Genomic DNA, 11,610 nt, shown 5'->3' with positions numbered 1-11,610 from the left:
GCCTTCAAAGCAGCCTTCACAAGATAAGAGTCGAGACCCCTATCTTACCAATACATTTTAGTGAAACTTCTAGTAAACTCAAAGTGCTTGCCAACATCCTTAGGAACAAGTTAAGTTCTCGCAGCACCCCTGTGGGGTCGCTGTTGAAGTATCTTTGGCTGCAGTGGTGTAGAATACATCTCAACAGAGTTGACAGTAAAGACCAGACATGTAGCAGCCTCACTGCTTGTCGGAGGAATCGCCCTTAGGAAAATTTCCCAAGATAGTAGTTTTCCCATCTCCGTACTTTGCTAGTTAATGTTCTCCACTTGCTTGGGTTTATCCTTTCAATTCCTTTGCTAATTAAACTGCTGAAAAGTATACATTCGTAAGAATAGACACTGTCAATGGACTGCAAACAAAACTCTTTTCTGTTATTGATGATAAACCATTTCAGAGAAGACCAGGCTGAGTCTAAAGGGTTCAAATAATTACAAGGGGAAGGCAGAGAGAGTAGTTCATGGCCATAGGACTTAGCCACCTCTGGGCAACACGCAATGCTTGCTAAGTTAATGACTGTAGGGATATAGAACTGGCCCTCAGCCTCTCTGTCTTCCTTTGGCCTCTGCTCTTCCTGCTGTCTTCTCTCTTTGACCACGATGACACACTTTCCATAGGCCTTCCTCACCACATCACAGAACTCAGAGAAGAGGCTGTCTTCTTGTTTGATACACAGCTCATCTCTTAGGAACATCCGATATTTCCAAGGCACCCATCCTTGACTACCCGCAGCGTGCACAATACACCAAGTTGGAGTTTGTATGAAATATCCATCACTAATATCTTCCCCAGTTACTAGACTTTCTGAGATATTGGTTTCCCCCAAATATACAGTCTTAAATCCATCATACTGCAGTGTTCTCAGTGTTTTCAGATACTGGAGGCATTGCTTCCTCTTGATGCCATCAAATTGACTTCTGATAATGACGTTTCTTAAAAGAGGGCTTGCAAAGCGAGGCATGGTGGCTTCTCAACTGTTTTTAAAAGCTTGCATGTCTGCATCTGGGGAGAGATGGCAAGTGGGGATGATGACCTCATAAAGGGCTTTCTTACAGCGGTGCCAGTCCTACAGATACACTTCAGGTTTCAAAGCATCATGGAATAAATACTCAGAACAACTGCCTTCTGACCCATAAAATATGGAAATTGCAGATGCTACCCATAAAAAATGCTACTTTGACATCACTTCTGCAAAAGGTCTGAGACAGAAGTTAGCAATCTTTTAGTAGTGATGAGCCTACCCATTTGGCTTAAGATGGGGAGAAATGTTTCCATTCATTTATCCATTTCAAAAATATGTACTGCCTACCTGCTATATACCAGGCATTGTGCCAGACGCCAGGGGTATGGTCATGACACACCTAGGGAGTCCTGGACTTACGTGTTGTGTGTCTGTGTATGCATAGAATTTGTGCCAACTGCCTTTCCATTTGCACAACTAAGAGTGATTTTTTCCAGGTGGCAGAAGGAAGGTATGGCAAATAGCAAAATAAAGTCAGTCTGCACACCTAGCTTCCACTGGAGCTTGCAGGTGTTATTATTACTTTTTTTTTTTCTGAGAAGGAGTCTCTCTCTGTTGCCCAGGCTGGAATGTAGTGGGGCAATCTCAGCTCACTGCAACCTCCACCTCCCAGGTTCAAGTGATTCTCCTGCCTCAGCCTCCCAAGTAGCTGGGATTATAGGCGCCCACCACCACGCCTGGCTAATTATTTGTATTTTTAGTAGAGATGGGGTTTTACCATGTTAGCCAGGATGGTCTCAATCTCCTGACCTCATGATCTGCCCGCCTTAGCCTCCCAAAGTGCTGGGATTACAGGCGTGAGCCACCGTGCCCACCAAGAGCTTGCACTTATTGAGCTAATTCAATACCTCATCTTGAAAGCACTTTTAATTTTATATACTCAGGCAAAATGACAGTTTGCTTCAATATCTAACAGTCTCTTCAGTTTCCTTTGTATTTTCTTGCCTCTAATCAGAGCTAAAGACGTTTCATAAAATGGGCATGAAGGATTCCCTCAAATGAAGATGTAGACAAAATGATTGGTGAGGTCCTTTGCTCTACTGTTGAATGGAGGAGGATTTTTCCCCCCAACACACACAGGGGTTTTCTTGGAGCTCAAGTTTGGACAACCCCAGACAGTAAGATAATCTCATCATGGTAAAGTTAATAAGAAATATGTGGTCTCCAGACAGCCTCTCCCGGAGGCCAGGATCAGCAGGTTTGGGTGGATAATTGGCTTGTGGTCATTTTCTCTTAGGATTTTTCTTTTAGTAGTGGAAACTGTTTTTCAGATCAAATTTGGATGCCAACTATGTGGAACAGAAGTATGGCTGCTGTGGTTGAATTGATCCCCCTGTCAGCCACACCCTTTGTCTCCCCCTACCCCAAGGGACTCTGTGGCCTGGAACTGCAGTGTGAAATGCTATATAGTGCAATGAAGTCAATTCTAAGACAAGAGTTCTTTGCCTCTCTCATCTAATTTTTAGTTATGGAGATGAGACACTTGTTCAGAAGTATGGAAAAGTATATATAATATGTTATCTTTTAGATATGTGTGTAAATATGCATATGTATACAATGTGCTTATATTTTAACGCATAAACAACATGAATAAAGCAAACACTCTAGACTTCTCCAAATGTATCTTGTTTTATAGTTTTCAATTTGGAAAATGTCAACATTTTTACATTAAAAAATATTACTCAGCCATAAAAAAGAATGAAATCACGTCTCTTGCAGCAACATGGACAGAACTGGATGCCATTATTCTAAGTGAAATAATTCAGAAACAGAAAGTTAGATACCACATGTTGTCACTTTTAAGTGGGAGCTAAATAATGTGTACACATGGGGACAGAATGTAAAATAATAGACTTTGAAAGGGAGGTTGAGGCAGGAGGACCATTTGAGGCCAGGAATTTGAGACAAGCCTGGCCAACATGGTGAAACTCCTTCTCTACTAAAAATGCAAACAAATTAGCCGGACATGGTGGCTGACACCTGTAATGTCAGCAGTTTGGGAGGCCAAAGTGGGTGGATCACTTGAGGTCAGGAGTTCGAGACCAGCCTGGCCAACATGGTGAAACCCCATCTCTACTAAAAATACAAAAAAATTAACTGGGCATGGTGGTGCATGCCTGTAATCCCAGCTACTTGGGAGGGTGAGGCACGAGAATCATGAGCTGAGATTGCACCGCTGCACTCCAGCCTGGGTAACAGAGCAAGACTCTGTCAACAAAAAAAAAAAAAAAAGGAGGAGGAGGGCGAGGGATGAGAAATTACTTAATGGGTACAATGTACACTACTACACTCAAAGCCCAGACATCACCACTGAGCAACCAATCCATTTGACAAAACTACACACCTGCACTTGTACACATTAAATTTATACAAAAACAAAAAACAAAGGCAAATCAAAAAGGAAAATGAAACAAAGTGATCTCTAAACAACACAAACAGTAACTGATGAACCTAGCTGCGTATCGTGTGGGTTCCAAAATCACACAGAGACGAATTGCTTTCGAATGACCCTACAACACAGTATTTTGATCATATATTCTCCAGTAGGGTATAAGCTAAGGACAAAGAAAAACACATGAAATCTTAGATGGTACCCGGTAGTTTTATTGTTAATAATGATGCTGGTGTTATTATTTTGAAACTCATGTCCATTTCTCAGCTACCACTTGATACTAATTTTTTTTTTTTTTTTGAGATGGAATTTTGCTCTGTCACCCAGGCTGGAGTGCAGTGGCAGGTTCTCAGCTCACTGCAACCTCTACCTCCTGGGTTCAAGCGATTCTTCTGCTTCAGCCTCCCAAGTAGCTGGGATTACAGGCGTGCGCCACCACACCTGGCTAATTTTTGTGTTTTTAGTAGAGATGGGGTTTCGTCATGTTGGCCAGGCAGGTCTCAAACTTCTGACTTTAGGTGATCCGCCTGCCTCAGCCTTCCAAAGTGCTGGGATTACAGGCGCAAGCCACTGATTCCGGCCAGTGATTTTTAACCTTTATCAATCTGATAGACAAAAAGATCATTTCATTGTTTTAACTTCGTTAATTATTAGTAAATCTGGCAATATATTAGGAAAACAATGACAAGAATAATTTGATACAAAATGCACAAAATCAGACGTCCTCGAAGATCATTTTAGAGGCAGCATGAAGTGGGGGCAGCGCTGGCGGTGGGGGCTGGGTGTGGAGAAAACCAGCCAAAGGAGGACTCATGGGATCCTGGAGCTTTTGACTGGGATTCACTTGGAGCCCAGACTCAGGCCGGTTCTGACAGGAGCACCTGCCAGGCCTCAGCTTAGGGGCACAAGGTGGGACACATGGACTGGGTGTGTGGTCCCAGAGCCTAAGAGGCACCAACAGGGGGTTCTCTGCAGAGACCAGCGTCTGGCCAGGAACTGCTTTTGCACAAGGAGCCAGAAGTAGTTTGCCCCAGTAAGTGGGGGCCTGGACTCACACAAAGCATTGCACCACGGATGGCCAGAGAAACTCAGAGAACCTTCCTGTGCTTGTTAACATACTCTCTCACTTCCTCTGTAGCCTCCGCCAAGCCAAGCAGTCAGCTCCTAGGACTCCCCTCCCTCCACCTGAGGCTGCTTCTCCTCCCTTCCTCAGGAATCTCCAGCCTCCTGGGGTTTCCCCTCCCCGCTGCCAGCTCCAGCAGGGGCTGTCAACGGCCTGAGAGAGAGAAGTGGGCTTCCTGGGGCCACCTCCCCGACTTTGGAGTGTTCAGAAGGTGATGGAGTGACCACCAGGGGGCAGTGTGGACAGGTCTCCATAGGACTGGTCAGGCAGACTCCTTTGCAGAGACCTCGCAGGACAGGAGCCCTCCACACACCTTTCCCACAGGAGCTTCTCCTTCCACCCCGAGTCACTACTATCTGCTTTCCTAGAAGGCACTTCTTTACTTTTAATTCTTCTCCACTCTCCAGGTACCTGATATTCTCACATGGGGCACTGTAATTTGTTTAATTCATTTAAATTGATTTCATGTAATTGGGAGATCAAGATTGTTCAGTTGCAAGACAAAGTCTTAACTTGAACTCTCAGGACAGGGGTGGGTCCCTCAACTCAATGCGTGAGTGTTGCTGCAGGGCTGTTGGGCCATTTTCCACCTGCCATAGATCATATTCTTCATCCAAGAAGAGGGAATATTTAGAAACTGGCAGTACAAAAACAAAGCAAAACAAACAAACAAAAGAAAACCAAAACAACAAAAAACACCAAATCACCAAAAACAAACAACAACAAAAAAAGAAACAAACAAACAAAAAAAGCCCAGAGAAGTTGCTACTGTAAATAGATGTGTGTATACATGTGGCTGGTATGAACCTTATCCACAAATTCAGTTTTGTGGGAAACATCACATTTATTTATTTAAATCAAGTCATATTGGACTCGGGCATGGTTGGAGGTTCTTACCCCACCCCACTTCCCAAGGCCAGCGCACAGGCAGGGCCTTGAGGTCACCCTTGGGTCTAAGTGCCCAGACCCAAGCCTTTGTGGTCCCATCATGTGGGCACTGGCATCTTTGCTGAGGTTAAGAATTTCAAAGCCGGGATCCAGCCCATTTAGGTAAACCCGAAGTCACTCTCCCAGGTGGCCCAGTCATCTTCATGAGAACAAGAGCCATGAGCCTCAGTTCCCTGCCTCAAGAGCCTCCGTTCAACCCTAGGCTTGTGGACAACTCTGCCTTTTCTTCTCTCCCCTCAGTGTCACGGTCCCTGTCCCATCCCTCTCTTGAACAAGTACCACAACCTCCCCACCACACACAGGGAAAGGGCCAGCCCTCAGGTTTTTGGCCTGGCATCTTGAATCTCCCCCCAGGCAACAGGCCACAGAGGGCCTGACATTCTCCTGTGAAAAGCTGGGCGGAAGGGAAACACAGAGAACAAACCCACAGAGAACAAACCCGCAGACAACAGACCCACAAAGAAGAAATCCACAGAAAACAAACCCACAGACTACAAACCCACAGAGACCAAAGAAAAGACACATAGACAACAAACTCACAGACAACAAATCCTTAGAGAAAAACCCACAGACAACAAACCCACAGACAACAAACCCGCAGACAACAAACCCACAGAGAACAAACCCGCAGAGAACAAACCCACAGACAACAAACCCACAGAGAACAAACCCGCAGAGAACAAACCCACAGAGAACAATCCCACAGACTACAAGCCCACAGACAACAAACCCACAGACAACAAACCCACAGAGAACAAACCCACAGAGAAGAAACCCACAGACTACAAGCCCACAGACAATAAGCCCGCAGAGAACAAACCCACAGAGAATAAACCCACAGAGAACAATCTCACGGACTACAAGCCCACAGACAACAAACCCACAGACTACCAGCCCACAGACAATAAGCTCGCAGAGAACAAACCCACAGAGAATAAACCCACAGAGAACAATCTCACAGACAATAAGCCCGCAGAGAACAAACCCACAGAGAACAATCTCACAGACAACAAACCCACAGACAACAAACCCACAGAGAACAAGCCCACAGAGAACAAACCCACAGACTACAAGCCCACAGAGAACAAGCCCACAGAGAACAAACCCACAGACAACAAACCCGCAGACAACAAACCCACAGAGAACAAACCCGCAGACAACAAACCCACAGAGAACAAACCCACAGAGAACAAACCCACAGAGAACAAACCCACAGACTACAAGCCCACAGAGAACAAATTTATAGATAACACACCCACAGACAACAAACCCACAGAGAACAAACCTATAGATAACACACCCACAGACAACAAACCCGCAGAGAACAAACCTATAGATAACAAACCCACAGACAACAAACCCGCAGAGAACAAACCTATAGATAACACACCCACAGACAACAAACCCGCAGAGAACAAACCTATAGATAACACACCCACAGACAACAAACCCGCAGAGAACAAACCTATAGATAACACACCCACAGACAACAAACCCGCAGAGAACAAACCTATAGATAACACACCCACAGACAACAAACCCGCAGAGAACAAACCTATAGATAACAAACCCACAGACAACAAACCCACAGAGAACAAACCTATAGACAACAGACCCACAGATAACAAACCCGCAGAGAACAAGCCCACAGGCAACCAGCCAAATTATGCCTGCTGTGCATCTCAGCAGACGATGCTGCCACCGTCTGTGTATGAGCATGTGTGTGTCAGACTTTCCCATAGTCTCCAAACTTGGTTTCAGAATAATGCTACCAGTGAAATGAGCCAGCCACATGAGGTCACAAAGCCCCCACTCTGTTCAGCACCTGGGGTAAGTAAGAATATTTTGGAGCACCTAGTGTGGGGAGTAGCCCTGACCCCTTTACATGTCATGTCTTAGTTCATTCTTGTTGCCATCCTTGGAATTGAGACCAACATCATCTCCCCATTTGCCAGACAAGCTGCTCGGGAGGAGAGGGCCACAGCCCCTTATCTCCTCACCAAACAGGAGAAGATCCCCAGTTGCTTTTTTTCCTATGAAAGAGATTCTTTTAAAAACATTTTTTTCATGGAAAAAAAAAATCTGGAAAAAAAAAAAAGAATGAAACCAACCCAATAATCCCATAGACAGTTTTTGTTTTTGTTTTGGATATTGACCCTTCTGGTCTTAAAGCTTGAAACTTAAATTTGTTTTATCTGAGTTCCTTCCTCAGGAAAGGAGCCCAAGTCCTCTCAAAAAGTATCAGAGAACTGACACTCACCAGATCATCTTGTCTAGACAATGAGCTGTCGGGCCCTGCATTCATCATGACTGCTTCCTTACCCCTCCCGAGTTCCTGTTACATCTCTACCCTGCTATATAAACTCCTAATTTTAGTCGGTCCAGAAGATGGATTTGAGACTGAGCTCCATCTCCTGGGCAGCATCACTCAATTAAAACCTTCTTCCCTGGCAATATTTATTGTCTCAGTGATTGGCTTGTTTTCTTTTCTTTTCTTTTCTTTTCTTTTTTTTTTCGTTCTTTCTTTCTCTTTCTTTCTTTCGTTCTTTCTTTCTTTCTCTCTCTCTGTCTCTCTTTCTCTTTCTTTCTTTCTTTTTTTTTTAGATAGAGTCTCACTCTGTCACCCAGGCTGGAGCACAGTGGCTCTATCTTGGCTCACTGCAACCTCTGCCTCCCAGATTCAAGCACTTCTCCTGCCTTAGCCTCCTGAGTAGCTGGGATTATAGGCACCTGCCACCACAGCTGGCTAATTTTTTTTTTTTTTTTTAATAGAGATGGGGTTTCACCATATTGGCCAGGCTGGTCTCAAACTCCTGACCTCAAGTGATCCACCTGCCTTGGCCTCCCAAAGCGGTGGGATTACAGACGTGAGCCACCACACTAGGCCTCCCAGTGATTGACTTTCTGTGCAGCGAGCAGCAAGACTTAGACCAAACCCCTGGTGTTTCAGTAACACTTTATGGAACTAAGGAGACCTGACCAGGACCAAGGGGTCTTCTTCAGCTTTCTTGACCTCTCTCCAGGCCTCCTTTTCCTCACATGGAAAATGAGAGAACTGGACCAGGCAAAGGCTGAGGTTCATTCGCCCTAACGTCTGGCCTTTCTCTTTCTTGTGAAACTAGAAAGGTGTGTGATTGTGCATGTAAGCACGTGTGTGTGGAGTGTGCATAGGTGTGGCAAAGTATGTGTGTGCCTGTGTATATGTGGGGTGTATCACCCATGGGAGCGTGTGTATGTGTGTGGGAGGTTGTGTGTATGAATGTGTGTGTTTGTTTTTTGAGACGGAGTCTCGCTCTGTCACCCAGGCCGGAGTACAGTGGCACGATCTGGGCTCACTGTAACCTCCACCTCCCGGGTTCAAGCGGTTCTCCTGCCTCAGTCCTCTAAGTCACTGATATTACAGGCACCCACCACACCTGGCTAATTTTTTGTATTTTGAGTGGAGACGGGGTTTCACCATATTGGCCAGGCTGGTCTTGAACTCCTGACCTCAGGTGATCCACCTGCCTGGACCTCTCAAAGTGCTGGGATGAGAGGCGTGAGCCATCATGCCCAACTAAGTATGTGTGTCTGTGTGTATGCTTATGGGGATGTGCAAATGCATGTGTAAATGTGTGCATGTGTCCGTGTGAATTGTGAATATCCGGGACTTGAGCAAAACTCAGCTCCTGATGCACTTCCTGTTTCCTCAGCAGCCGAGCTCTGGTCTGGCAACGAGTGACAGCACACCCGGGCACCCCTCCCCCCGGGCACCCCTCCCACACCTACTTCCCACGGCATTCCCAGCTCCCATCACTGGGAAGGAGCTGGAATCATGAGTCAGGATAATCACCCAATTCTGTTCGACCTTCCTTCAGCTCCTGGTTTGTTGAGCCAAACTCCTATCTCTGGCTTCTCCTGGGCCCTCACCTGGGAAAGAAAGAGGCAACCCCGGAGCCGGAAGCTGCTTCAGGGCTCGCCCAGAACAGCAGACTCACTCAACCTGGGCCCATCCAGGCATCACCTGGGAGCTTCACGCAGCTGCTTCTGCCTGGCAGCAGCTCAATGGTTCTGACAGAATTGGCCTGGGGTGAGGCCTGGCATCCATGGGATTTTTACAAGCTTCCAGGTGATTCTATGGGGAAGCCAAGGTGAGAACCCCTGTCCTAGAACCAGGGGCTGGTGGGGAGCTGTGGGTGGAGAACTAATGTTCTCCCCCAGGGAGAACATTAGTGCTCCCAGTGCTCCCAAAATGCTCCCAGGAATATAACACATTTTTTTTTTTCTCACATAGACATACAGAGGAGATGTTTTAAAATAGACATATAGAGAGAGATGTTTCAATAAAGAGAGGTTTGGGTTTATATAAGTAAAAAAGATAGAAAATAGGGAATGAGATTAGGCTTCCCCTTGCTCTCAAAAAATGGTTTGAGAGTCTCGGAACTGGTTCCACTCTGTGATAGCGATGAGTACTGTTCCCCCAACTTTTGGCTGTCAGCCTTCCAGGCGCCGGTGGGATGGGATGTCCCTGCCCCTCACGGTTGAGAGGAGCCGTGGGCTTATTCTAGCCAATGAGTGGTGGACGGACGTGATGCATGCCTCTTCCAGGCTGGAGCATTTCATTGTCCAGGTGAGATACTCAGGGACTCGTCCCCCCAGCGCAGAGAATGGCAATGTTTCCCGAGGGTCTGCGGGAGCAACCTGATCTCAGAGCACAGCCCCCAGAGGACCTGCTGCACACATGTGGTGGGGGAAAGAAAGCCAGCTTTCCTTCTGTCTGTAGCCACTGACAGTCTGGGGTGGTTGTTTTTCATGACGAAACCAGCTCACCCTGACTTATACAAAGTGTTTGAGTTATATAGATGGAGAATGAGGCTCTTGGGTGCCTCTGTTCTCACAAAGCAAGAGTCTAGCTACATCCATCTATCGAGGGAGTAGAAAAGGGGAGGTGCTGGCTTGCACACCCTAGACAGCTGTTCAAGAATCAGGACACCAGGCCTGGAGTGATACTTCCGCCACCCTTCTAGTGGAGGGTCTTGAGGCCACACAGACAGGAGGTGGCAGAGACGGGACACACATTGGTCTTCTTACTCACAGTCTGGCCTTGAGCTGTGGGCTGCGAGGACACCACGCCCCCATACGAGTAGCCTTTCCACTCCTTACCTTGAAGGCAAAGTGTTTTTTGGACAAATACCTAATGGAAACATCACATGGGGCTTGGAATCTGTTAGACCTAGCTTCCTGAACTTCTTGCTAGCTGTGTGACAATACACACATTTCTTAACCTCTCTGAGCCTCAGTCCTCTAATTATACTCCCCTCATAGAGTTTCTAAGAGCATCCTGGGGCTGGCACGTGTTGACACACCCAGTATTTGATAGAGCTTGTTAAACATTGGTTATCCTCTCTCCATATTGCACCTCAAATGGTAAGCGCTGCCTGTCAGCTTCCATTTCCCCAGCAGTGCCCTGAGTCGTTCAGATGTTCATCCATCTTCCACGGAACTCAGGTTCTTTTGGAGGAAGCCACTTCAAGTCCTGCTCCAGGCTTAAGCCAGTTGGCACATTCCATGCTCTGCCCCATTGCCAGGGTTCAGGAGTGTGCTCATGACCTAAGCACCCCCACCCCCAGATACATCTCAAGATTCTTGCTTGGACTTCTAGGCACTCAGGTTCCTCTGAGAGGGAATCAAACTTACTTCTCTCCATGTCCTTTCCTCTAGGAGATGCGTCCTTCATAAAATTCTCATCAACACTGTTCAGACATGTCCCACCCCAGCAGGGGACAGCCTGGGCTCAAGCTGGGATCCCTACTTTATTTATTTTCTGCTAATTAAACTTCCTAATATACTCCACGCTAAGTGTGCTTGCAAGGCAGGGGGTGTGGGATAAGCGGCCCTGCCTGACTGGGAGAGGGGCAGCTCCCTGCTGTACTATGTATTAATAAAGAGACACATGCATGGCAGTGCTTGTCTGGGCCTTGGTGGCAGCTTAGGACAGAAGGCACGTGACAATCAGGGTTTCAAACAACCCAGGAAGAACACTGCTTCAGGGAAGACAGCTCAGCATCTCCCTGGCAAAGAATAATGACATTGATAATACTCTCCAAA

The 11,610-nt window shown here is 46.5% G+C and overlaps 2 protein-coding genes across 17 annotated transcripts in view; both read right to left on the bottom strand.

Moving 5' to 3' along the window:
• Window positions 1-11,610, bottom strand: part of ATP5PO (ATP synthase peripheral stalk subunit OSCP) — a 1,173,690-nt gene that overhangs the window by 486,816 nt on the left and 675,264 nt on the right. Inside the window, exon 1 of one of the 16 annotated variants that reach the window (XM_050784664.1) lies at window positions 5,870-5,873. The exons of the other annotated variants lie outside the window; for them this stretch is intronic. The gene's annotated coding sequence lies outside the window, so the exon portion shown is untranslated. Of the gene's footprint in view, window positions 1-5,869; window positions 5,874-11,610 lie in introns of those variants that run through there. 16 annotated transcript variants of the gene reach the window in all.
• Window positions 110-1,099, bottom strand: C3H21orf140 (chromosome 3 C21orf140 homolog). Its single transcript, XM_050784663.1, has one exon. It carries the CDS (start codon window positions 998-1,000, stop codon window positions 245-247), a length of 756 nt encoding a protein of 251 aa, XP_050640620.1. The 5' UTR covers window positions 1,001-1,099; the 3' UTR covers window positions 110-244.

This window comes from Macaca thibetana, chromosome 3, assembly GCF_024542745.1.
Source record: "Macaca thibetana thibetana isolate TM-01 chromosome 3, ASM2454274v1, whole genome shotgun sequence".
Classification (NCBI taxonomy): Eukaryota; Metazoa; Chordata; class Mammalia; order Primates; family Cercopithecidae; genus Macaca; species Macaca thibetana.
This window is presented reverse-complemented; position numbering and strand designations above follow the sequence as displayed.

What these genes read in the sequence shown, in the direction of transcription:
- C3H21orf140 (XM_050784663.1), bottom strand. Translation starts at nt 1,000, where the DNA reads ATGCCTCGCTTTGCAAGCCCTCTTTTAAGAAACGTCATTATCAGAAGT.